Source organism: Otolemur garnettii, unplaced genomic scaffold (genome assembly GCF_000181295.1).
Source record: "Otolemur garnettii isolate 467f Iridium unplaced genomic scaffold, OtoGar3 scaffold00047, whole genome shotgun sequence".
Lineage (NCBI taxonomy): Eukaryota > Metazoa > Chordata > Mammalia > Primates > Galagidae > Otolemur > Otolemur garnettii.
Genome location: NW_003852442.1, coordinates 8513452 through 8541439, shown reverse-complemented (window position 1 = coordinate 8541439; position 27988 = coordinate 8513452). Strand labels below are relative to the sequence as shown.

Below are 27988 nucleotides of genomic sequence, written 5' to 3'. Positions count from 1 at the left end.
TTCTGCGGTGACAGAAAGGTGCTATACCACTCGCCAATACTCCAGACACAAACCACATGTTAAGACTATTGAGCATTTGAAATCTTGACTAGTGCAATAACTGAAATTTTAATTTAACTTTTTTATTTTTGTTGTATCCATGCAGAACTTCAGAATTTTTAATTTTACTAACTTTAAAATTTAAATAGCCCCCCCGTAGTGAATCGCACGGTTTCACTAAAATCGCAATCATGTTTTAAAAAAAGTTGCGAAGAACACATGAAAAACAGCTGACAGTATTCCCAGGGCCCGCAGTCGTTTTCTCTTTCCCTAAGATAGGGGGAGATTTCAATTTTCTGTGTTTAATTTTTCTGCTTTCAAATTTTCACACAATGAACAGATTTCTTCTCTAATCAGAAGAACAGCAGAGGCACCCCAGGGGAGAGAGGAGGGCAAGAGCAGCCAGGCAGGGAGAGTCTGTCTGCACAGGGCTTGTTTTGACAGGAGTGCTGTGCCCCAGTGGCTGGGTCTTCTCCAACCTGTAGGACAACCTTGATGACACACCGCAAACAGCCGGCAGGAGTGCGCGCACGTGCGCCCATGGGTCTCACCATCTGTTGCCAACCTGGCAGCAAAGTGTCGCCTCTTCAGCTGTGTTAAGACTTGGGTGGATTTTGTTTGAGTTTCTCACTTGTTTCCCAGGCCTGACTTCAGCTGCTTCTCCCAGTTGCCGACAACTTCAGGGAGACTTCAGCCAAGTTCTTTGTGGGGAGCTGCAAAGACTTTGGGAAGGAGGATGGAGTTCCTACAGGTGTCAGCAGAAGCCGGGGAGGGAACCCGGGCTGGCTTGCTCATCCTGGGCTTTGCTGGTGTGGCAGCAGTTTAGGAATTCGAACTATTTGAAGTGGTAAGGATAAGGGAAGACGTAATGTTCCTGAATACATAGCTGGAGGCTTTCACATTTTTTTATAGGCAGAGAGGTCATGTGCGGTGGTTCTCAAACTTCGGAGTGCCTAAGAATCCCCTGGTTGCTTGCCAGAAGTGTAGATTTCCTAGTGCTAAACCCTGGGGATTTTTTAATCTGCCCCCTCAGATGCAGAAATGGTGTGCAGGAAGCAGAGGGCCAGGCCACGTGCCCAGGCCACCAGCTGGTCAGCAGAGCTGGGATTAGAGTCTGGGTGTCCGACATGGCTGTTTTTTATGCTCTCCCGCTGCCCCTCAACTTTCTGTGGCGGCTGTTTGGCCTCAAGGGAGGAGTTAGACAAAGGTGGAGGGTGTATAAAAAACACCAATACCAATCCATTCTCTAACACCAACTGGACGTCCAACAATTCAGTTGAATTCTGACACTACCCCAAATTGGTGCACACCTCGCAAGTTAAGGGCTTCTGCCCCTATTGAGATGTCAGCTGCAAACGGAATACTCATACTTTCCACACTTCTGCTCAGCTGACTACAAATTTGGGAGTTCTCATAACCCTTTCTCCCATCAGGTTTGATAATTTGCTATACTTAACAATTATACATAAAAGTGTTATACTTAACACTATTTCAGTTTAATATATAGGTTACAGCCAGATGAAGTACATAGGGTGAGGTCTGGAAGGGTCCTGAAAGAGCCTCTGTCCCCAGGCCAGGCGCAGTGGCTCACACCTGTAATTTTAGCACTTGGGAGGCCAAGGCAGGTGGATTCTCTGAGCTCATAGGTTCGAGACCAGCCTGAGCCAGAGCGAGACCTCATCTCTAAAAATAGCTGGGTGTTGTGGTGGGTGCCTATAGTCCCAGTGACTTGGGAGGCTGAGGCAAGAGGATCACTTGAGCTCAAGAGTTTGAGGTTGTTGTGAGCTATGACGACATGGTACTCCACTGAGGGTGACAAAGTGAGACTCTGTCTCAAAAAAGAAGAAAGAAAAAGAGCCTCTGTCTCCATGGACTTAGGAGTACAACACCCTCCTGGCATGTGGGTGTTCACCTAACTCCCACAACCCTGTCATTTATTTATTTAGAGAAAGAGTCTCACTCTGTCACCTAGTGTAGAGTGCTATGGCGTCATGACAGCTCACAGCAACCTCAAACTCTTGGGCTCAGGTGATCCTCCTGCCTCAGTCTCTGAGTAGCTGGGACTACAGGCACCTGCAATGATGCCTGGCTATTTTTAGAGATGGTGGGCTCACTCTGGCTCAGGCTGGTCTGGAACTCCAGAGCTCAGGCAATCCTCCCGCCTCAGCCTTCCAGAGTACCAAGATTACCATGGCGCCTGGCCTCGGTTTAAAGTTTTGTTTTTTGTTTTTTTTTTTTGAGACAGAGCCTCAAGCTGTCACCTTTTGTAGAGTGCTGTGGCATCACAGCTCACAGCAACCTCCAACTCCTAGGCTCAAGCGAGTCTCCTGCCTCAGCCTCCCAAGTTGCTGGGACCACAGGCGCCTGCCACAATGCCGGCTATTTGGTTGCAACCGTTGTTGTTTGGTGGTTTGAACCCACCACCTTAAGTATACATGGCTGGTGCCTTAGCCACTTGAGCCACAGGAGCTGAGCCTGTTTAAAGGTTTTACTGAAAGTTTAATTCTGTTCATTCTCATCATCGACTGTCATTGACTGGACTCATCTCTGGCCCCTCTCCTCTCCTGAAAGTCCTAACCCTCTAATCACATGGGAGGTTTTTGGGTCCACCAGCCCCTATCCTAAGGCCCTCCCCGCAATATGCCAGGATCCTTCATTAGCATACAACAAACAGTAAATTCCAAGCGTTTCAGAAGCTCTGTTGCAGAAACACCAAAACCAAGTACTTACTTTTTTATTATACTACATGGGGTACTTGCAGATTTTTTTTTTTTTTTTTGTCGCCTTGGAAAGAGTGCCGTGGTGTCACAGCTCACAGCAACCTCAAACTCTTGGGCTTAAGTGATTCTCTCGCCTCAGCCTCCCAAGTAGCTTGGACTACAGGTACCTGCCACAACGCCCAGGTAGTTTCTCTATTTTTATCAGAGATGGCAGTCTTACTCTTGCTCAGGCTGGTCTTGAACTCCTGAGCTATATTTTGGTTGTAGTTGTCATTGTTGCTTGGCAGGCCCAGGCTGGATCCAAACCTACCAGCTCTGGTGTAGGTGGCTGGAGCCCTAGCCACTGAGCTACAGGTACCAAGCCAACTTGCAGCTTTTTGGAAAACACCACTTGCCTTGCAAAGCCAAAATAGGCCTGTGTGATGATACTTATTCTTATCATTTCTAGCCTAGTTGTCTGCAGCTAGCTCAAGGGCACACGTCAGACGCTGTTGGTACAGGAGTGGGGGGAGACAGCCACTGGGCGACTGCCTCCCCACCAGTCTCAGGAACCCAAACCTCAAATTCAAAGACCCACTAATGGGACCAGGCATGGTCCAGGTGTTAGTCAGGGTGTCTCAAACTCCAGTAGTCCCAGGTCAGAAGGCAAGTGTCAGATCTCAGAGTGGAGGGCTTGGCCCAGTGAGACCCCACACCCTCAGGAATGTGGCCAGAGAAGCGACTTATTAGCTGTCTCAAGGCATACAGCTGGGTCTCAAGGGCTGTGGGACAGCTCAGGCTATTGGGTGGGATTTAAAGACAAGCAGCCATGTGATTTCTGCCAGAAAATCACACGTCAAATGTAATTCATTTTGGTATCATCCAATTTCAAGCTCATTTATCCAGGTCAGGAACCATTCATTGTGCATCTAACGAGTTGAGGCCCGCACAGCATCTTTCTAACATACAGCCTGTTCATGGCTTGCCCCTGTGCCTCTGTCATGGCCACATTGCAGGGTAGAGGGGTGGGGAGGCTGATCTTCACAGGTTTCACACCGTCAGCTGGCAGGGACAATCCCCCGCTTGGCTGCCCCAGCCTCCTCAAACCTGCTCTGCAGAGAAAGGGGCGTGGGGGCACCCGGTAGGTCAACTATGTGAGCCACTTACCTCCTGGGAAAAAATTCAGGAGCCACTTAGGGAGACCGCTCTGGAAATGCCTGCTACTTAGAACGGGATGCACAGAAAGCTCCCTGTCCAGCAAGCTCACCCACCCATCCTGCTTTGAACTGCTCCTTTGGGCCCTTAGAAAGGAAGCTGACTGAGGCAATATAAGCTTATCTGTCAGCTTGTCTCTATTCTGAAAAAAGTCATCTCAAAATATTTCAGATAAATAATAAGATATGTACATAATGGAGGCTGGGCACAGTGGCTCACACCTACAATCCCAGCACTTTGGGAGGCCCAGGTGGGAAGACTGCTTGAGTCCAGGAGTTTGAGAACAGCCTGAACAACATAGTGAGCCTCCATCTCTGAATCAATACATAAATTCCTAAATATTGAAATTATATGGTATAACAAGCAATAGAGGAAATAGCTGTGTCCCTACCTCCCAGCTTATTTTTTTTTTGATTTTTCTGATTTTTAAAAATTTTTCTTTGCTCCTTCCCAATTTAACATATAAAACCACACCTGTAAATGAAGCTCCATTTTAATTTTTCTCTGATCATGTTTATCACTGTATGTCACTATACATGAGGTATATGCATGTTCTGAACCAATGTACAGTATCTTCGATAGGTTTAAACATTTTTTTTGAGGTGAGACTCACAGAATATAAAACCATTTCAAAGTGTGTAGTTCAGTGGCACGTAGTGCACTTGCAATGTGGGCTATCCTCACCTCTGTATTTGCATGTTGTTAAGTTGGTATAGCTGGGATTGTGAGTCTTTTGCAATTTGCTTTGTGCATCACTGCTCCTTACAAGGTTCATCCACGTTGATGCAGAGGACTCTGGTTGGCTCATCTCCCTGCTGAGTTGTAGGCCATTGTGTGACTTTTCACAATCGATCCATTCTCTAGTGGGCACTGGGTTGTGAAGGCATTTAGAACATGCCACTCCAAATATGCCACTCTGGTCTACTGACCACGTTGAGTGAAAGGCCCTTGAAAAATAGCAGATGCAAGGACACTCTAACTTTCCTTCCTTTCCTTAAAAGCAGATGAAGTGTGTCTTCCCTATGCCAAAAGGAAAAGATGTTCTTATCAGCGGGGATGGGAAGTGAAGGCTGAGAGAAATCTGTACAAACAAACCTTGTTAAACTCTTACCTTTCTGTTTTATTTATTCAGACAGAGTCACACTTTGTTGCCCTCTGTAGAGTACTATACTGTCATAGCTCACAGCAACCTCAAATTCCTAGACTCAAGCAATCCTCCTGCCTTAGCCTCCCAAGTAGCTGGGACTACAGGTGCCCGCTACAATGCCTGGCTATTTTTAGAGACAGGGTCTCATTTTTGCTCAGGCTTGTCTCAAACTCATGAGCCCAGCTGATCCACCAGCCTCAGACTCCCGGAGTGCTGGGATTATAGATGTACAGTGTCTATACTGTAGACACTGAGATTTTTTTGAGATTTTTGGGTACAGTGGCCCAAAAATCCCAAACTTTTTGAATGTTGACATTCAAAGGAAATGCTCATTGGAACATCTGGAATTTCAGAATTTTGGATTTGGAATAATGCAAATATTGGGATTATAAGGTATAATGAATAATATACATCCCCCCAAAAATCCAAAATCGGAAGCACTTCTGGTCCCAAGCATTTCCAGTAAGGGACACTTTAGCTGTAATCCTGTCTCCGTGTGTTGGTACTTCTCAAGGGCGTCAGCCCTGGAATAGCGTTGCTGGGTCACAGACCTGGTTCAGACGCAGATTTATTAAGGTTTGCCAAAGTGTTCTTTAAAGTGGTTCTGATTGATACATCCATAGGCTTGGCTTTCTTGGGAATAAGGAGCTAGGTGGACAATTACAGTAACTTAACACTTGGATACTATATTTCATTTAATAAAATGTTGGAGGGTGAGTAGAGGATTAATAACTGTGCTCTTTTTTTTGAGACAGAGTCTCAAGCTGTCGCTCTGGGTGGAATGCTGTGGCATCATAGCTCACAGAAACCTTCAACTCAGGCTCAAGCTATCCTCTTGCCTGTTATCTTATTTTTTAGTAGAGATTGGGGGGGGGGGGTTCTCTCGCATTTGCTCAGGCTGGTCTTGAACTCATGAGCTCAGGCAATCCACCCACCTTGGCCTCCTAGAGTGTTAGGATTACAGGTGTGAGTCATTGTGCCCAGCCATCTCAACAACCTTTGAGAGCAAGGGATCTGAGACTCAGAGAGGCTGAACTAGGACAGTCAGAGGCAGGATGCCACCCAGGGGCTGACCCGCTGCCACCCTCCTTACATAGGCACCTGGTACCTCTGAGCCCAGGCTCAGAAAGTCCACCCACAGCTTTCTGAGGTCACAAACACCGAAAGCTGGACCATGGAAAGAGGCTCTGAGGAGGGGCTCTGTGGTGTGGGCCGCTGCAGGGCGCTGGCAAGGATGCTGCTGGACTTCTACACCACTTCCTTGTTGAAGTCACCCTGCCTCTGCACAAAGATTGCATCTGTACTGTTTGGGGGCCAAACTGTCCTAAGAGGGTCTAAACAAAAGTAGCAGTAAAGAGACTCAGCAAGAAAGGCTGAGGCGGGAATCCTGGACACACCTGCTAGGAGGGTGGGACAGTGGGAGTGGCACTCATTGTACAACTCTCTGAGCCTCCCACACACCAAGTGCCTGCAGCCATCTGGGCACTAAGTCCTTCCCTCATGCCCTAAAGGAGAGAAGACAGCACTGCTCAGTGCAGAACCGTCATCACTGGTGGAGCTTAAGACATGGTAACACCTGACACCAGGCCTGTCTAAACCAAGGTGAAGGGCGTGTAGGGGAGGGCTTCTTGGTGACTCGCCCTCCCCCTGCCAGAGAGCAGTTCAGACATTGCCCAGGAGTGGGCAGGACTGGGAGCTGAAGCCAGTGTGCCAACATCTTGGTGAACTCTGATGGAAACTCTGGCACTGGTGGGCTGGCTGCCATCCTCTCGGACTGCAGGCATCTCAACCTTTGGTTCTCCCAACCATTTGCCCTCAAGTCTTTCCTTCCCACGGTGCTGGGATCCAGAAGGGGAGGGGAGGCTGTTTCATCTCGTCCCTCCCACATCCTGCCTGCAGTCATGCCCCGTGGGTGTGACCACTGGCTGTTTTACGGGATGACCTCAGGCAAGTTTCCTCCTCTAAGATGGGCAGGGGATCTAACTAGATAAACGTGAGGAAGCACCTGGCTGAAGTGGAGAGCTTCTGATCTTTCCCCCAGAGCCCACCATTCTCAGACCAACTCTTATTTGCACTTAGAGTTTTGGTAATTAAAATGTCCTGGCTCGGCGCCTGTGGCTCAAGTGGCTAAGGCGCCAGCTACATACACCTAAGGTGGTGGGTTCGAATCCAGCCCGGGCCCGCCAAACAACAATGATGGCTGCAACCAAAAAATGGCCAGGCGTTGTGGCGGGTGCCTGTAGTCCCAGCTACTTGGGAGGCTGAGGCAGGAGACTCGCTTGAGCCCAGGAGTTGGAGGTTGCTATGAGCTGTGATGCCATGTCACTTTACCCAGGGGGACAGCTTGAGGCTCTGTCTCCAAAAAAAAAAAAAAAAAGTCCTGAGTCAGGGTGGCACTTGTGGCTCAGTGAGTAGGGTGCTGGCCCAATATACCAAGGGTGGCAGGTTCGAACCTGGCCCTGGCCAAACAGCAACAAAAACATGGCTGGGCATTGTGGTGGGTGCCTATAGTCCCAGCTACTTGGGAGGTTGAAGCAGGAGAATTGCCTAAGCCCAAGAGTTGGAGGTTGTTGTGAGCTGTGATGCTATAGCACTTTACTGAGGGTGATAAAATGAGACTCTGTCTCAAAAAATAAATAAATAAAAATAAAAAATAAAAAGCCCTGAGCCTTGATTTACCTGTAGCTCAGCAGCTAGGGCACCAGCCACATACACCAGAGCTGGCAGGTTCGAATCCAGCCTGGGCCTGCCAAAAACAATGACAACTACAACCAAAAAATAGCCAGGCGTTATGGCAGGTGCCTGTGGTCCCACCTACTTGGAAGGCTGAAGCAAGAGAATTGCTTAAGCCCAAGAGTTTGAGGTTGCTGTGAGCTGTGACGCCATGGCACCCTACCAAGGGTGACATAGTGAGACTCTGTCTCAAAAAAAAAAGTCCTGAGTCTTACCCAACATGCCTGAGTAATTCCAGTTGTGGGTAAGAAATGATACCAAAAAGCAGAAGGCCACACTCTCGAAAGCCTGTTCTAGGTCCCTTCCCCACATCATACCAGAGTACACAAATCACACCGCACAAACCACACACATCACACCAACTATCGATACATCACATCACACACTCCATCTTGCCACGCCCACTGCACTACCTGCCTGCTGATGCCACGAGGCAGCACAGCACCTGGAGAGCCCATCGCCTGGCCTCCTGGTCTCTGGCCAGGTGACTGAGGCATCATCACTCCATTCTGCCCAGTTCTGCCCTCCATAGTGCCAGCCACTGGGCTAATCTGCTGAATGGCACAGTCTCGTGAAGATGGCACCAGGCTAAGTGTTTGCCAGGGCTCTTTGTCCAGTCCCTCCTTATGGCTCCAACAGTGTACAGCTCACTCAAGATTTAGTTCTTCACGTGCCCCCTTTTGCCCCTAGAGACCTTACGCCGAGTTGCTAATTAGAGCACCTTGTTCCTCAGGAAGTAGGTGAGCAGAGCGCGTCAAGAGGCTTGTTTGATTCTTTGACCTTACCCTGTATTAGGGCAGTTTTTTTCAGTAACGAGAAGGGACCAGATGTCCTGGAAATCCAATAAGCACATCTGGGACATGGAGAAGACAAAGGACTGACAGCAAGAGCAAGGCCAGGAAGCTCAGCTCCCAGGGAGTCCCTGGGTCCTGCAGGAGCAGCTGAGGAGGAGTCCTTGGACTGTCCTTGTCAGCCACTCAGGCCCTGGCAGGGACGAGCACTTACAGGCAGAGGACAGCCAGACGCCTCTCAGCCTGACTCATCCTTTCCACTTCCCACTTCCTGCAAACATTTTCCTTGACAATTCCAAACTCCTGGATAAGGGACATCATTTCCTTTGGAGTTGGACAGATTAGTTTTCACTAAATGTGAATGTGATGAGCCAGATAAAATATTATTCACTTGTTATTAAAAACCATAGATGTGATCATGTCTGCCATGGTTCAAATAGGACTTTATTTATTTTTTTTACTCTCCTCCCTCCCTTCCCTTCTCTCTCCTCTTCCCTTCTACTTTCTGGACTATAGTTATGTTTTGCCATTCCTTATGAGTGTGTAGGTGGTTATTCAAATAAGACTGTAAAGGTGATTCTTCTTCTTTTTTTTTTTTTTTTGAGACAGTCTCACTTTTTCACCCTTGGTAGAATACTCTGGTGTCACATCTCACAGCAGCAACCTTGAACTCTTGGGTTTATGTGATTCTCTTACCTCAGCCTCCTCCTCCTGAGTAGCTGGGACTACAGGAGCCTGCCACAATGCCCAGCTTTTTTTTTTAGAGATGAGGTCTCACTGTTGCTCTGGCTGGTTTTGAACCTGAGCTCAGGCAATCCCCCCAACCTTGGCCTCCCAGAGTGCTAGGTGGTATGTTCAAACCTGGCCCTGGCCAAACTGTAACAAAAAAAAAATAGCTGGGTGTTGTGGCGGGGACCTGTAGTCCCAGCTACTCGGGAGGCTGAGGCAAGAGAATTGCCTAAGCCCAGGAGTTAGAGGTTGCTGTGTAGTCCCAGCTATGTGAGGCCATGGCAAAAACAAAATGCTGGCTGGTCTTAGTGTAGAAATCTCACAACCGAGACTTCGCCAGCCACTTGTTCTATGGCTGGCCTGACAGCTCTATTACCACTTTTAGAATCCTCTATCAGAGTGGATATAAATAATGTCCTCAAATGTAGTTTGTAAGTGACCATTCTGAGTAATGAGATCCATAATTTCATAACCATCTAGTGTTGACAATCAGGTCTTGGGTGTCATGAACTCTGACCACACAGTAGAGGCCTAGACTGGGAGACCTGCCATGAGCGGTGGCTCATACCCCTCAGCTGTCATCAGCTCACCTCACCCCAGTAGTACTGGCATTACTCATGCCATTTACAGACCAGAAAATCAAAGTGCAGGAAACTGCCCTGTGATCAAGGTTACACAGCCGGGAATGTCTGAGTAGGAAATGGATCCCGGTCTTTGGAACCTTCACCCCAACCTTGTATGTATGTGACTCAGGTAACACACATGCACACCCATGCACACTAGAAGGTTTGGGTGTAGTGCTTTATTAATAGAAATGGTCTCTACCCCCATCCATTTCCCTCTTCACCGAAGATTTGTTTCTCTCTTTTTTGTTGCTCCTTAGAGAAGTCAGACTCTAAAGCAGAAGTCTGGGTTTAAATTTTCTTAAGGATTAGAATAAAGAAAGTCCTTCGGAATATACTTTTATAAACCAAAACGATGAATCATGGAGGTGGGAGCAATCTCAACTTGACTTTTTGATAAGAAGAAAAAGGAAGGAAAAAAAATTTGTTAATTCAGCAATAATATATCCTCATTTTCTGCCTTACATGATGTCAGTAGGAATCCCATTCAGGAGAGAGAGAGAGCATGAGGCAGGCCTGAGTGGAATGGAGAACAAATTCCCCAGGCCCTGGCGATCCATTCATGTAAAGAGGTCTCCAGGAAGAGCCTCACGGTCCCAGAAAATTCACAGCCTGGCTGGTCAGCTCTCTTCACCACGGCTGGCAGGTGCTGGCTGGGACTGGAGAGGGCTCTGCAGCAGAACAGAGGCTGGGCAAGCGAGGTCATCATCTGTACAGCTTCTCAAAGGACTGGTTATTTATTTATTTATTTATTTCAGGACAAACTTTTCAAAGTAAAATGAATGAAATCACGTGAAATCAAGATAGAAAGAATTTCAATGTAGAAAGACAGACCTTACTAGGAAACAGGTGATGAGAAACACTGGAAAATATTTCACAGACGCAAAGGAGCTCACATTGTAAACAGGATTAAGTTGCTATTGATTCTGCCCAGGACGTCAAGGTTTCATTTTGCTCAGCCTAAGATCTCGCTCAATTTCAAATTGCCTGTGATCCACTCGGTCTAGGAAAGCTTTCCGTTCAATGTACCTAGAAGAAGATGGAAACAATGCTTGTCAGCAGAATCCAGGAGGAGAAACTGCCTCCCCTACACGGTCCCATCCCCAGGTGTAAACCGGGTTACAGTCACCGTGAACAGAACACAGCCAGTGCCCAGAATGACCACCCATGACCCTGGTAACAACCAAACCACTCAGATTGGGCCTCAAAGAGGACGGATATTTCTTGTTCAGAGTGAAAAAAAAAAAAATGAAAAGGACAGGGCACCAACTTATCAAAGAGAAAGTACATCACAGGTTAGGGGACGGGCAAATGTTGCAATTTATAAGACTTTGAGGGAAGAAGAAAGAACATGGGCTTGGTTAAGGACAGGTTCAAATCCTTGCGTGGTTACGTGTTAGCTGGGCAACGGTAGACAAGATCTCTGAGCCTTGTTCTTCACCACAGCAACATGGCAGCCTTGGTGGTGTGCTGAGTTGGTGGGTGAGCAAAAGCTATGCATCCTGCATATATAATCAAAATGAGAAAAGGGGCTGGTGCGGTAATCCTAGCACTCTGGGAAGATGAGGTGAGGGGATCCCTTGAGCTCAGTAGTCTGAGACCAGCCTGAGTGAGAGTGAGACTTTGTCTCTACTAAAAATAGAAAAATTAGCCAGGTGTTGTGGTGGGTGCCTGTAGTCCCAGCTAATGGGAAGGCTGAAGCACAGGAGTTTGAGCTCCAAGTGAGATGCAATAATGCCACTGCACTTTAGCCTGGGCAACAGAGACCCAGTCTCTTAAAACATAAGTGAAAAGGGTGCATCTAGAAATGGAAGAACGAAGACAGCAAAAACAGCACCAAGGGCTGCTGTGCGGGTAAAGTGAGCAGAGGTACTTAAAGCCACACCTTAGAAGCTGTTTTATTTTGGCTTTTGCCTCTCAAAGTGATGGATACGCAACAGATACAACTCAATTGCTTTTAGCTTTCTTTCCCTTCATCCTTTTCTTCTCCCCTTGGTATTCTCCATTCGATTTGGGGCCAGGTTGCTTCTGTGAGGATGACAGGGAGCCCTTTTCCTAAATCCCTCTAAAGGAATGAGATTAAGGGCCTCTGTGGCCTCTAGTTCACATACAGGATCCTTTAAAAGGGGGATACTCTGCCCCCTAATCTGGGGCCAGGATCAGCAAACAAGGCTTCCCTCGTTCTCCCAGGTAGGGTGGAAGGACACTGAGGCTAAAGCGGGGGGGTGGGGGGGGAGAGGGTGGGCATGCTTGCCAGGAGGAGACGGGGCTGCTTAACGAGACCAGCTGCATTTTAATGCACCCTCTTGTCATAAAGTGTGCCGAGGTCTGCCTGGGGGGAGGAGATCTCTGCTGCTAATTAATCTACTGAGAGAGCAAAATTGCCATTGAAAATGGGAGACATAATTGAATCTCTGCACTAATTTTTCTTTTATTGCATTGTGGAAAATGTGCATCTCATTACAAGGTCATTACATTTATAGTAAGAATGTTACCAGGTTTAGGAACCGGTGTTCCTTTGCTGAGTTTAGGGCCTTATTTTCCCTCTCAGCTGCATCCTGGGAAGTGCAGTCTAAGCTATCTGCCTTCCTGCCAGGCTAGTGGCCACCAACCCTAGACCTTACTACAGAGGGCTGGCCAGAGGCATGCAGGGTATCAGACTAGAGGACTCAGAGTCCAAAATTTTTTTTAAGGGCAGTGCCTGTGGCTCAGTGAGTAGGGTGCCAGCCCCATATACCGGAGGTGGCAGGTTCGAACCCGGCCCCAGCCAAACAGCAACAAAAAATATCTGAGCATTGTGGCAGGCGCCTGAAGCAAGAGAATCACCTAAGCCCAGGAGTTGGAGGTTGCTGTGAGCTGTGACATCACGGCACCTGGCACTCTACCGAGGGTGATAAAGTGAGACTGCCTCCAAAAAAATTTTTTTTAAGACAGGGTTTTGCTATGTCATCCAGGCTGAGTGGAGTGGCCTGATCATAGCTCACTGTAACCTTGAACTCCTGGTCTCAAGTGATCCTCCTGCCTTAGCTTCCAAGTAGTTAGAACTACAGGTGTGTGCTTCAGTTTGAATCTTGACTTGCTTGCTATGTGACTCTGGGCAAGCCACATAACATTGCCAATTTTATTTCCTCTTCAAAAAAAGAAATGCTAGCTAAAAAACCCAAAACAAACAAAAAAGTGCTAATCGTCCCTATTCTGAAGGGCTGTTGTGTGGACTGAATGAAATGGTGTATACACAACGCTGGGCGCAGAGCAAATGTTCATAAAATGGTACCTAATGCTGTCACCATCATTTTAGGAAGCCAGCTTCCCTAGTCCTGCAGATATATGCGAGATGGCACAGGTCTCAATGCCTATTATCAGCAGCTAGTAACCACCACCTGGTCTGGAGGCCAGAATGGCTGGAAACACTAGACACCCTCAGGGTTAGAGTTGTCAGATTTAGCAAGTAAAGATATTGGATGTCCAAATAAATTTGAATTTCAGATTTCCTGGCAGTCACAGAAGCTGTAGACTACAGACCCCTTTTGATTTGAGAAAAAAGGGGCATAGGCACCGGGGTGGGTAAGTATAGACTCACAACACAACAAACTCACCTCCCGTCTACCACTGACGGGACACGTAATTCTCTAGTGGGGGCTGCTAACCAAAATTGCCAGAGTGGCCTCACCCACCACAGCAGTCCTCCCTCCACCTCAGCTACTGGCCCTGGGGGAGCTCACTACCGTGGAGATTAGTTTTTTTTCGAGACAGAGTCTCAAGCTGTCGCCCTGGGTAGAGTGCCATAGTGTCATTGCTCACAGCAACCTCCAACTCGGGCTCAAGCAGTCCTCTTGCCTTGCCTCCCAGAGTGCTAGGATTATGGGCATGAGCCACCATGCCCGGTTTGGAGATTCGTGTTTTGACAGCAGTGCCCTTTACTGCTCCTTAGAAGTGTCAGCAGAAAACATGGGTGACCCATGCATGAGATCTTGTGTGGCTGTTATTAACCCAGGTACTAGAGTAATTTAGGGCATGTTTCAAGAGATCTGCTAGTGCTACCTGCTGGGAGATCAGGTGGAGGGGAGGAGGTAATATGCAGTTACCACATTACCACAAAGACCAGGAGGTATTTGTAGTCTTTTTTCATGATTCTCTGTAAAGAGGAAGGGATACTTAAATTAGGATGCTTGCTGGGCATCAGTAAAGGCCTTGCAGGTTCCTGGAAGCTGTGCTGGATCTGGCTGACCTTGAGACTATCAAGGGCAAAGCCCAGGCCGGGCACTAAACAGGCAGGTGCAGGTGCAGCTCAGGCTGAGGGAAGGCCTAAGGCAGCAATGAGGCGCACATGTGCAGGATGCAACCGAATTCTCAAGGGCAGCCCAGACAAAGGCCATCAAGGCAGGGCTGGCGACTTTATTCCCCCATGTGCAGCCATCTGCAGCTGCTAACAGGATGCTTGTGATGGCCTTGGTTTACTGCCAAGAGCTGACCATGAGCAAAACTACTGAATATGGACGCCCCCACTGCTGACAGAAAGCATGCTGATGATGTGAGTGGCTCTGACATTTACTATTTTGTGACTTTGGACAAGATACCTGATTTCCTGTGTCTTATTTTTTTCTTCTCTGTAAAACAGGAATAAAAATTATAATACCTCTGACAATAAATGAAACTCTGTGAGGAGTGCTGTATAAACAATAAAAACAAAAATGGCTATGAGAGTTGTGCTGGGGTATAGGGTCTGGGCTTCCATTTCTGACTCGACTTCATCACTGCAGAGCCTATGAGCCCAGGACAACCGGGTCAGAGACCACATGCTCCAGGAAGAGAAAGTCCTCATTAGGAAGGTCATTTCCTCACAGTGGCCATCAAGTCTTAGGAAGTTTTCGGCACTTCAAGTGGGTCACAGTCCCAGAACAGAACCTCCCGCTGACAAGTGATTCGGATGGCTCTTACTCATTTTCCATCTTGGTGCTTCTCTGGCCTGTGCCCAGCCCTCCTGGGGACCCAGCATGACTCAGCCTAGTCCACAGGGAGGGAAGCCTAGGGGTGTGGTGCATCATCCTTTCTGCTACTGCTACTATTGCCTTCTGTGGCCCACTTGAGAGGCTCTGCACTTTTTAAAATAAAATGTGCTAAGAACCTAAGGGATTTTCTGATTTTTCCTTTTGGAACCAGGTTAGACATAAAAGGTTCTGACAGCTTATGAATCTTCCAAACCAAATTACTTTTTTTTTTGCTCTGTTGCCCAGGTTAGAATGCAGCATCATAGCTCACTGCAACCTCCAACTCTTGACCTCAGGGGATCCTCCCAGCTCAGCCTCCCAGTACTCTGGGAAGATTACAGGCATGAGCCCCAACCCAAGTTACTTTCATAGAACCACTTTTTCTGAGGTCCAGGCCGATGGAGAGGGAGGGAGAAATGAAAGAAGAGGACAAGAGAAGGGAATACAGGGTGAGCACAGGCTGAACATACCATATCTGAAAACATGAAATCTGAAATGCTCCCAAATCCAAACTTTTTTTTTTTTTTTTTTGAGACAGAATCTCAAGCCATGGCCCTGGGTAGAGTGCTATGGCATCTGGCGATCCTCTGGGATTGGTGATTCTCTTGCCTCAATTTTTCTATTTTTAGTAGAGATGGACCTCGCTTTTTGCTCAGGCTGGTCTTGAACTTATGAGCTCAAGCAATCCACCCTCCTCAGCCTCTCAGAGTGCTAGAATTACAGGTGTGAGCTACTGTACCCAGCCCCAAATCCAAAACTTTCTGAGCACCAACATGATGCTTCAAGTGGAAAATTCCACAGCTGTTACCTTTGCTTTCTGATAGTTTAATATACAAAAACTTAGCTTTGTTTCTATTAAAAATATCATATAGGCTTGGTGCCTGTGGCTCAAGCAGCTAAGGCGCCAGCCACATACACCTAAGGTGGCAGGTTCAAATCCAGCCCGGGCCCACCAAACAACAATAATGGCTGCAACCAAAAAATAGCCGGGTGTTGTGGTGGGCGCCTGTGGTCCCAGCTACTCGGGAGGCTGAGGCAGGAGACTCGCTTGAGCCCAGGAGTTGGAGGTTGCTGTGAGCTGTGATGCTATGGCACTCTACCCAGGGGGACAGCTTGAGGCTCTGTCTCAAAAAAAAAAAAAAAAATCATATAACTGGGCAAAATGGCTCATGCCTGAAATCTCAGAACTTTGGGAAGCTGAGGCAGGAGGATCCCTTGAGGCAAGGAGTTTGAGACCAGCCTGGGCAACACAACATGACCTCATCTCTACAAAAGGTCAAAAAAAATTAGCTGGGTGTGGTGGCACATGCCTGTAGTTCTAGCTGCTCAGGAGTTAAGGTTACAGTGAGCTATGATCACACTACTGCACTCTAGCCTGAGCTACAGTATGAGATGCTGTCTCTAAAAAACCAAAAAATTGTATAAAATTACCCTCAGGCTATATGTATAAGGTACATATGAAACATAAATGAATGTTGTGTTTATACTTGGGTCCCATCCCCAAGATATCACACAATGTATGTATAAATGTTCCAAAATTGGATGAAGTCTAATTTGGATAATAGATATACAACCAGTACTCTTGGAAACTCACCCCACAAGAGCTCAGAGCGGTTTGAGGGTGGGAAGGCCCAAAGGTACACTGACCTTCAAAATCTCAGTCATGTGGTCACCTGTGGCTGGGCACTAGAGAGGCCTCCTGCACATTGGTCAGAAGAGTGAGCTCAGGGAGGCTCAGGGAAAGTGAACTAGGCACATAATCGAGGCCTGCAGGCTGTGCTTTTATCATGATGCTCCAAGCAGAGTCAGTGTTTTGTTCCCTAAGTGTGTGTTCAAGGAAGCACAGACATGGGCTAGAACGTGCATAAGCTTCAGTTCCCAACACACAAAGCAATAAGCCACTGAAGTGCTGTGAGGCTAGAATAAAGCTCCCAGATGGATGTAAGAGACAGGAAAGAAGCAGTCTGACCGACACTACAGCCCCTGCCCCCATCTAACTTGCAAACATCTCAAGGGCCAGACGGGAAGGGTAGTGATTTTAATTCAGGTTCTTCTCCGCTGCTTTCCTCCCATATTACCTCCAGGTTGTGCTGGCTCCTGAAAGAGTGACCCCTGAGAGTCATGGAGACAAGATTCTTTGGAGAAATAAAATTATTTTCTCTGATCCCTCCGTCATGGCCATCCAACTCACAAACACACTTGGCTTACTAATCATCGAGCTCTATGACCTCCAGTTTGGATAGACAGCAGTAACCAACACCAAGCCTGTATTTCTCTTCTTTTCTGGGCATGGACCCCTTCCCCTAAGCCTGCTGGCCTCCACGTCGGCACAGAAAGGCATGTTGCTGATGGTGAACACCACCAAGAAATCTGTGGGATTGTCAGCTACAGGAAGACACGCTCAGTGCCTGAGTACTGGCTTCTGATTCTGACCCTGGAATGTAGCACTGGGCCCTGGATTGTGGGGGTCAGAGGAAAGAGAGCTGTTCTTTGCTAGACAGATGACTGCCCCTGGTACAGCCATTTCAACCAGCTCCGCTGACTGAAAATGATGCCTGATAGAAACATCACTCTGGGCTAGATTATGCCCTTCTCTTTTTTTGTCTCCTCTCCCCTCCCCGACTTGAATTGAATTGAGTTTTTCTCTTGTGTGGGCATGGTTTAGTTCATCTACTGGCTTCACATTAATATGAAATGCACTGGATACCTGCTTTTCGATTCTTACGTTTATTTTACTAAGAAGATTTCAATCCTATCTAAGTTAATACAAAAGATATAAAGTTTCCATCTTTTTAAATGTATTATGCCCTTCTTTCTGGGTGGTTCTTTTTTGTTTTTGAGAAAGAGTCTTTTTTTTTTTTTTTTGAAGAGACTGGGTCTCACCTCATTGCCCTCGGTAGAGTAATGTGGCATCACACAGCTCACAGCAACCTCCAAATCCTGGGCTTAGGTGATTGTCCTGCCTCAGCCTCCCCAGTAGCTAGGACTACAGGCGCCTGCCACAACACCTAGCTGTTTTTTTTGCTGCAATTTGGCCGGGGCCAAGTTTGAACCCGCCACCCTAGGTATATGGGGCCGGCGCCCTACTCATTGAGCCACAGGTGCTGTCCCTGAGAAAAGAGTCTTACTTTATCGCCCACGGCAGAGTGCCATGGCATCAAAACTCACAACAACCTCAAACTCTTGGGCTCAAGTGATTCTCTTGCCTTGGCCTCCTGAGTGGCTGAGATTACAGGCTCCTACCGCAATACCCAGCCAGTTTTTTTTAGAGACCGTGTCTTGTTCTGGCTCAGACTGGTCCTGAAACTCCTGAGCTGAAGCAATCCAGCGGCCTGGGCTTCCCAGAGTGCTAGGATTACAGGCGTGACCTACACGCCCAGCCTTGGGTGGTTAGTTCTAATCCAGCTAGGCCACCAAACAAAAGCTGTGACTATCTGCTGGTGAGTGGGATGGCTGTTCAGATAGCAAAATGGTGCAGCATCTGCTCTGGGCTGGTGACAGAGTATGAAACAAGACCCTGCCCTTGGGGGTTTACCATAAATGAACAAACACAACAGCATAGTAGATGAGAAAATCAAATGGGATGATGTGACCCAGGGCTCCCGGGGTGGGGCTACCTAAAGAGTACCATCCCAGTTGTACCCTGGATGACCAACCAGAGCTTCCTGGTGGTGGAGCGTTATACGGGGGCAGTGAGCCCAGAGCAGAGGGCCTGGTGAACACTGATTTGAAGTGCTACTGGAGGGAGGGCTTTTGGCAGGGAAGAAATAATGGTCTGCATTGTTAAATGATCCTTTTCAAAAAACTGAGATAGTCTCACTCTGTCGCCCTGGGTAGAATGGCATTGTATCATCATAGCTCACAGCAACCTCAAATTCTTGGGCTCAAATAATCCTCCTGATACAGGCATGAGCCACTATACTTGGCTATTTTTTTTTCTATTTTTTTTTTGAGACAGTCTCATTTTGTCACCCTTGGTAAGGTGCCATGGTATTATAGCTCATAGCAACCTCAAACTCCTGAGCTCAAATGATTCTCTTGCCTCAGCCTCCTAAGTAGCTGTGACTACAGGCACCTGCCACATGCGTGGCTATTTTTAGAGACAGGGTCTTGCTCTTGCTCAGGCTGGTCTCAAACCTGTGAGCTCAGGCAATCCACCTGCCTTGGCCTCCCAGAGTGCTAGGATTACAGGGGTGAGCCACTGTGTCCGGCTTTAGTTTTTTCTATTTTTTTTAGTAGAGATGGGGTCTTGTTCTAGCTCAGGCTGGTCTTGAACTCCTGAGCTCAAGTGATCCACCTGCCTTGGCCACCCACAGTGTTGTTGGGATTACAGGTGTGAGCTACCATGCCTGGCTGCTGGGTGGAGACTGCATCAAGGGTACTCAGGTAGCAGGCAGAGTCTGCAGCTTGTGCTGGGGTGGTAGGAATGGTGTTGCATAGAGGGAGGCCCTGAAATACACTGTGTCCAATCACCAACTGGACTTGTGGGATGTGAATGGAAAGAAGGAACTGGGGATAATGCCTAGTTTTTCTTTCAACAGTGAGGGGTACAGTGACTGTGCCATTTCCTGACAAGTCTGAGGAGGAAGTCAGTTTATGGAAAGCAAGCATTTGGGTTTGGATGTTAAGTGTGATGTGTATCTTGAACATCCATACGGAGATGTCAACTAACAGCTGATAGGTCAGTTTGGGGCTTGGTGGATTGGTCAGGACAGGAAACAGCTAGTTTTTTTTTTTTTTTTTTTTGAGTCACTGGCAGAAAATGGTAGCTGAATCTTGAAACTAGGGTGCTTTCCAGGAGAGGAAGAAGAGACGGCTGCCTCGGGCCCAGCCTTGGGACTTCCCAAGTGTAATAGCCCAGGAGAGGCCTGGGAGGAGATACCTCTAAGCTTTATTTCCCATATTGTGGAGAATATTCCTGAAGAACTGGCAGGAATACCTCAGGAAGGGATTTACAGGAGTAACAAACATATCTAGCTTTCCAGGAGGCCCTGAGACTTGGCAGGTGGGAGAAAGAAAAGTGAGCAGAGGACTGGGGGGCTTCTATTTATAAACATGCCAGGCACTTCCCCTAATTTCAATTCCCGTGACAACTCTGAGAGGCATATTAAATAGTTCTACTTTATAGATGAAAAAACTGGGGCTTGAGCCCATGGCATGGTGGGAGAGCCCAGATCTGAATGTGCGTTCAATTCAGTTTACTGTAAAGTGTAACACTTGCCCAGAAGAGTGCATGGGATGGGCAAGTGGATTATCACAGAGTAAACACTCGTGCGGCCACTACCAAGTCCGAGGAAGGGGGCGGCCAGCCTCCAGGAGGCCCCTGTGTGGCTCTCTGCCCAGCATGGGCAGCCCACTCAGGAGACAGCTCACCCAGGATCAGCGTCCTTACTTCCTTGCTTTCCTTTCAGGTTTCTGTTTCCTCACATTCAAGTTCAGTTGCACTTATGTTTGAATTTGACATAAGTAAATTGTACTGTGTATATTCTTTTGTGACTTGCCTCTTTCACAAGTTGACATAATAATGTATATACTGGTTTTGCCTGTCTTTGACCTTCATGGAAATGGAATCTTACATTCCATTTCCAAAAATAATTCATCAGGGCTGGGTGTGGTGGCTTACACTTATAATCCTAGCACTCTGGGAGGCCAAGGCGGGTGGACTGCCTGAACGTACACATTCGAGACTAGCCTGAGCCAGAGTGAAAACCCGTCTCTAAAAATAGTCAGGTGTGTGGTGGGCGCCTGTAGTCCCAGCTACTTGGGAGCTGAGGCAAGAGGGTCACTTGAACCCAAGAGTTTGAGGTTGCTGTGAACTAAGATACCACAGCACTCTACCAAGGGTGACCAAGTGAGACGCTGTCTCATAAAAAACAAAAACAAAATAATCATCCTTTGTGCTATGATGTTATATTCATGCCCATTGCTGAAGCGTATGCCACTGTGTGAACATATCGCGATTCCTCTGTTATACCAGAGGATAAACATTTGGATTGTCTCTAGTTTTTGGATGTTATTTTTATTCTGCTTTATGTCATCTGGAGAACATACAACTGAATTTCTGTTGGGAGCAAAGCTAGAGTGGGACTGCTGAGTCACAGGAATGACTATATATCCCTTTGGTAGGTAATGCCGAATGGCACATTCTAATTTAAATTCAGATAAATCAGACATTTTTGTCATTATGAGAAGACCTACTTCTCATTGCTGGTGAAGGTCCTGCTAAGACTACTTTGTCCAATGTGAATGTGGCTCCATCAGCTTTTTCTTTTGGTTGGTGTTTGCATGATTTATCTTTCCTATGTTTTGATTTTCAACATTTCTGTATTTCACTGTTTTAGATATACTTCTTTTAAATGGCAAATAGTCTTTTTGTTTTTCCTTTTTAATTCAGCGTGTCAATCTCTGTCTTTTAATTGGAGCATACAGTTTACTGACATTTAAAGGAAGTACTGATAAATTTAGTCCTAAGTCTACCTCTTATTTTGTGCATCCTATTTGTCCTACTTGTTCTTTTTTTTTTCTTGTTCTGTTTCTTTAACTTTCCTTTTATGTCTTCTTTTGGTTAATTAAAAAAATATCCCATTTTTCCCTCTTTGGCAGTTATACATCTTGTTCCTATTCTAGAAAATTAATTTTATTATCCTTCTTGACAGAGGCTTGGTCCACCATCTAGTCTGCAGTTCAATGGCCTGATCATTGCTTATGATACCCTCAACGTCCCTGGCTCTACATCGGCCTCCCAAGCTGCGGTGACTATAGGTGTCACCTACAGAACCAGCTTCTAGTTTATAGAGTTTCTTTTCATTTTGTCTAATCCACTGTTAAATCTGTCCATTTAGTTCTTTTTTTTTTTAGAGACAGAGTCTCATTTTGTCTCCCTAGGTAGAGTACCGAGGCATCACAGCTCACGCAACCTCCAGTTCTTGGGTTCAAGCGATTCTCTTGCCTCAGCCTCCCAAGTAGCTGGGACTACAGGCACCCGCCACAGCGCCCAGCTATTTTTTTGTTGCAGTTTGGCTGGGGCCGGGTTTGAACCCACCACCCTTGGCATATGGGGCTGGTGCCCTACTCACTGAGCCACTGGTGTTGCCTCCATTTAGTTTTTAATTATGGTTATTGCATTTCTCATTTCCATATGTTCTGTTTGGTTCTCTTTGAAATGTACTAGGCTACTTTTTATAGGTTCATTTCCCTGAAAAAATATTTTTAAGTTTCTTGTTTACTTCTTTAAACACAGTAGGCATACCTGTTATAAAATATGTCTCTCAGCTCAGCGGCTAGAGTGCCAGCCACATGCACAGGGGCTGGTGGGTTTGAACCCAGCCTGGGCCAGCTAAAGCAATGATGACAACTGCAACAAAAAATAGCTGGGAGTTGTGGAGGGCCCTGTAGTCCCAGCCTTGGGAGGCTGAGGTATGAGAATCGCCCCCAAGAGTTTGAGGTTGCTGTGAGCTGTGACGCCATGACATTCTACCAAGGGCAAAAGAATGAGACTCTGTCTCAAAAGTAAAGAAAAAAAAGATTTTGAGACCAGCCTGGGTAAGAGTGAGACTCAATCTCTACTGAAAATAGAGACATTAGCCAGGCATGGTGGTGTAAGCCTGTAAACCCAGCTATTCAGGAGGCTGAGGCAGGAGGACTGCGTGAACCCAGTGACACCACTGCACTTTAGCCTCAGTGACCCTATCTCAAAAAACAAACCCCAAGCCTCCCTTCCCACACACGTAGAACCAGGACAAACATGACATTATTGTCCAATATGCTCTTTATCCCTTCTTAGTTTCAGCAAAAAAGAGGCATACTCCTTGAGGAGTCTAAATGTTCTCTCAGAGTAAGCTCCCCACAAGTGATCGCTTTGCTGTCATTGGCACCTGTGTAAGAGAAGCTGGGGCCTGAGCTGTCTCTGCCCTGAGAGCCCTTATAGCCTCAGTTCCCATGCTTCCCTCCTGTCAACTCTGCATGGGACATGCTTCTCAACAAAAATATCCTTATCCTTCCTGACATCTTTGAAGTCAGTTCTCCACGTGTGTGTGTGTGTGTGTTGGAAGGCAAATGGTTGCCCGACTCTTTAACCTTTGAATTTTTTTTTTTTTGGAGACAGTTTCACTCTGTCGCCATTGGTAAGTGCCATGGTTTTACAGCTCACAGCAACCTCAGACTCTTGGGCTCAAGCAATTCTCTTGCCTCAGCCTCCTGAGCAGCTGGGACTATAGGTGCCTGCCGCAACGCCTGGCTATTTTTTTTGTTGTCATTGTAGCAGGCCTGGGCTGGGTTTGAACCTGCCAGCCCCAGTGCATGTGGCCAGCACCCTAATTGCTGAGCTACAGGCGCCAAACCAAAAGACATATTTTATAATAGGTATGCCTACTGTATTTATTATTAATATATTTGTTTTGAAATAGAGTCTTAAGCTGTCACCCTGGGTAAAGTGCTGTGGCATCACAGCTCACAGCAACTTCTAGCTCCTGGGCTTAAGCGATTCTCTTGCCTCGGCCTCCCACGTAGCTGGGACTACAGGCGCCTGCCACCAACACCCAGCTATTTTTTTTGTTTTTTTGGTTGTAGTTGTCATTGTTGTTTGGCAGGCCCAGGCTGGATTCAAACCTGCCAGCTCTGGTGTATGTGGCTGGCACCTTAGCTGCTTGAGCTACAGGTGCTGAGCCTGCCTACTGTGTTTAAAGTAAACAAGAAACTTAAAAATAATTTGCTGGGACTACAGGTACCCACCACAGTGCCGGCTATTTTTAGAGATGGGGTCTCACTCTGGCTCAGGCTGGTCTCCAACCTGTGAGCTCAGGCAATCTATCTGCCTCGGCCTCACAGAGTGCTCACCTTTGAATTTTTAAGTAATGGAGGTCTTGCTACGTTGCTGAGGCTGGACTTGAACTCCTGGGCTCAAATGATTCTCCTGCTTCATCCTCCTGAACAGCTTGCACTACAAGTGTGAGCCTCCACTCCCAACTTACCCCTCTAGAATTTTGATCCTGTGGTCTAGTGATTTTTCAACCCTGGCTGTGCATCAGAATCACCTATGGAGTAAAATTTAAAGATACAGATGTTTGTGACCTTTCTGCTCTAGAATCTTGATTCAGAACCTCTGTGCAGAGGTCATATGAACTTTGGAAAATTTCCCCAGGGGATTCACATGCTCAGTCAAAGTGAGAACCAGAGCTGAAGAACTCTTCCCTGGCCTGAGCACTGGGCTCCTTTAATCCACCTGCAGGAGCTAGAAAAGGTGTGGAGGGGTCAGGATGGGCACTGAAGAGGGCAGGGGAGAAGGGCCAAGGCAGAGCACAGAAGTCATTAGATCTGCACTGGAAAAACACAAGCACGTCTGCAGAATTGTCTGGCCTGGGGGTGGGAAGAGCCTCAGACAGGGGAGGGAGAAGCAGAGCATAAAAGTGGCATGCTATTAGTAGTTCCCTAACCCTGTTATATGATTTTTCCATTGCCTAAAATGTCCTCCTTGGGCAGATGTCCTTTTTAATCTTGTTTTCTCTTCCAGCCCACATTTTATTAACTCTTATCTTCAACAGCACCACTCCTTACTTTTATAAGACCTCTATTAACTCAAGCAGAGTGAACGTTGCCCAACCCATATAAAAGATAGCACACACCGGCAGTTCCTCTGCTGCCTTACGTCACTGTGCAAGAATAGAGAACAGGAAGGAGTTGTGAGTTACTAGAGCTGAACCAGAGTGGAGAGGTTTGGGGCAAATATCAGAGCCTCCCACCACCTCTTTTTTTTTTTTTTTTAGAGACTGGGTCTTGCTCTGTTGCTGGGATGCAGTGGTATAATTTATACCTTGCTGTAGCCTCAAACTCACGAGCTCAAGTGATCCTCCTGCCTCAGCCTCCTGAGTGTCTGGGACTACAGATGCATGCTACCATGGTCAACTAATTTTTCTTTTTTTCTTGTAGAGACAGGGTCTGCTATGTTACCCAGGCTGGTCTCAAACTCCTGGCTTCAAGTGATTCTCCATTTTCCGGCCTTGGCCTCCCTAAGGGTTGGGATTATAGGCATGAACCACCTCATCTAGCAGAGTGGTGGAAAGATAACCCTGACTCACGCATGCACTTCCTCCTGGGCCTTCTCCACATGGCTTTGGCTCCTCCTCCCCTGTTCTGTAGCATTTCACCTTAGAAAGTCTGACCTGGGCTGGGCATAGTGGCTCAAGCCTGTAATCCCAGCACTCTAGGAGGCCAAGGCAGGCAGAATGCTCAAGCTCCAGTGAGACCCCATCTCTAAAAACAGCCAGGTGCTGTGGTGGTGCCTATAGTCCCAGCTACTTGGGAGGCTGAGATGGGGGTGGGGGGAGAGAAGACTGACCTAGAAGTCTGGTAGTTAAATGAAATTACAAAGTCATTTAAACTTTTTTTCCTTTCTTTTTCTTTGAGACAGAGTCTCACTATGTCACTCTCAGTATGAGTGACGCGGCATCACAGCTCACAGCGAAAGCAACCTCAGACTCTTGGGCTTAAGTGATTCTCTTAAGTAGCTGGGACTATAGGTGCCTGCCACAACACCCAGCTGGGTTTTTTTGTTATTGTTGTCATTGTTGTTTAGTAGCCCCTAGCTGGGTTCGAACTCACTAGCCCTGGTGCATGTGGCCAGCGTCCTAACCATAAGCTCAGCTATGGGTGCCGAATTTCAACTTTTTTTTAAAAAAACATACTAGTTCTCTTCTAAGTTCATTCAAATAATCTTAAAGCCTAATTTAGAAGTATGACCCCCAAAATAAATGCCTCACCTGTCTTTATTTTTACTTAATGCAAGCGCTGTGTGCTGTGACAGGTGTTCTGTAAGTGCTTCCTGTGTATTATATACGTGTAATTAATAGATATATATTACATACATTTTCTCATGAGCTCATCATAATCACACAGTCAGGGTATCATTGTTCCAATTTTACTGGCAAAGCTGCCAAGCCTCAGGGGTGCCCAGTGCGTGCTGGGGGAGAGCTGACCAGAGGGGGCAGAGGCGACCCAACACTTCCTTTCACTGTAAGGCCTAAGGAATGCTGACCTTGAGTGATGGACACACTTCTCAGCTCCTTCTGAGGTCCCTAAGTACTTACTGAACTCCATTTCTTGTTTGATTTTTTTGTTTAATCATCACAAAGACAAACAGGACAAGGAAGGGATCCTTTTTAACGGAATACAGAGTTTATGGAATCCTCTTTGTATTCCAAAGTGAAGGAAGGGGTCTAAGTGACAGCCTGGGGTGCTGTCTGAGGCCCTGGCACATCACACAGGCTGCAGCCAAGGGGCCACAACACCTATGCACTCATTTTTGAAGCATTTTGAGCAGCTGAGCATGTCCAGCTTGTCAGAAGCCCAAATGATTCAGATCAGGCCAACGGTGCTACTGTGAGCCAGGTCCGATCATGTGAATAAATTAGGTGACTTCCAGTTCACTGGCTCTGTCGCTCAGCAAATTCAGCTTGGCAGATGTGACTGGCCCCAAGAGAAGTGCGGCTCACATGTCACCTTCCCTTTACCACTGACAGGACTCACCCAACAAGAACAGAGCTTCACTGACAAACCGAAGCACTCACATTTGTCATTTCACCATGAAAACCTCCTGTTTGCTTCAGTTGAGCAGTCTATCTGCAAGAAACCACTTCCCAGTTCTGAGAATTGTCAAAGGAACAGAATCTACTCCTTACCCCTCTTTCCCTCGATTGTGGATCGCCAGTTCTTCACCAATCCCCTCCTCTTCCTTGAAGTTCTCCCAGTCCAATTTGGACTTCTCAAGGGTGCTCATTTTCTGCTTCTTGGCACCAATTTTCCCCAAAAGATTGCTCATACCACTTGATCTTTTTAACCTAAAGAAAGAGAAAACACAAAAGATGTAGCATGTAAAAACTCTATCTCTTGATTAATGGTTCTTCTGGTGGGCATGGGGTCTGCTGGATTGGAGCCACTTATCTTAGTGGAAGCCATGTTCGTATCTAGGGTATTTCCTTCCCGGGGTGGAGAACACTGTAAGTAGACCAGACTGCTAATGTGCTTTTCCTGCTTAACACCTCTGACTGTTCTCCTGGGCTTCCAACAGGAAATCCTGCCTCCTTCAGACCTCTGTGAGACAAGTCTCTGCTTGCAAGAAGTGGGAAGAGCAGCATGGTTCATGCAGAGCTTTGAAGTCACATGCCCAGGTCCAATTTCCAGCTTACCTGGTGACTCTACACTAGTTTCTTAACTGCATGTTCCTTGGTTTCCTAGTTCACAAAGTGAATGCTTACTCACAGGCTGTGGGTATGCAAAGGGCTAGAATAGCATCTGGCTGCACAGGGTACAATAATCATTAGCCACTCTGAGTCACTGTCATCACTTAAGCTTTAAAGCCCTGGGGAGGGGGGTCTTTTAGGACAGTGGTTCTCAACCTTTCTAATGCCACAACCCTTTAATACAGTTCCCCATGTTGTGGTGACCATAAAATTATCTCTGTTGCTACTTCCTAACTGTAATTTTGCTACTGTTATGAATCGTAATGTAAATATCTGATATGCAGGGTGTATTTTCATTGTTACAAAGGGGTCCCGACCCACAGGTTGAGAACCGCTGTAAAGCAAACCAGCTCCCAACACTAATGAGCAAGAAGTCACAGTACTATGAAAAGGCTCTAAATAAGTTTCTTTTCAATTCCTGTGAGTTAGGTCCTGGCTTTTTCCAGGAGCTGGAGAACATTCCTCACTCTGAAAGCAGGGAATGCACCACCTGTGTGCTACTTGCTGGAGATGCTACTGTGGACTGTAGGAGAAACCTGTATGCTCAAATTCAAGTCTTTGCAAGCCAAACATTTCCAATTCATGTTAAATGTATGAACTAAAATAAGAAAAACAGAATGTATCTGTTAAGGTGGTGGCAGGAGGGGAAGGTTCAGACTCTTCATGAAACTAAAACAAGTTATCTACTAGCAAGAAACTGTAAGAAACTGGAAGTTATTTTCTGCCTCAGGGAGGCGAGAGAGTTAAAACAGTTAAACACCATGAGCTAACTTCCCAAGGTCTACTACCTA

General features: G+C 46.9%; 1 protein-coding gene across 1 annotated transcript in view; it reads right to left on the bottom strand.

The window, feature by feature from the left end:
• Positions 1-10678: 10678 nt before the first annotated feature.
• CFDP1 (craniofacial development protein 1) overlaps positions 10679-27988 on the bottom strand; it is a 122326-nt gene continuing 105016 nt past the window's right edge. Inside the window, exons 6-7 of the mRNA XM_003791319.3 lie at positions 26637-26795; positions 10679-11005 (exon numbers count right to left, since the gene is read on the bottom strand). Coding sequence (XP_003791367.1) covers positions 10915-11005; positions 26637-26795 — 250 coding nt within the window. The 3' untranslated portion in view covers positions 10679-10914. The remainder of the gene's footprint in view (positions 11006-26636; positions 26796-27988) is intronic.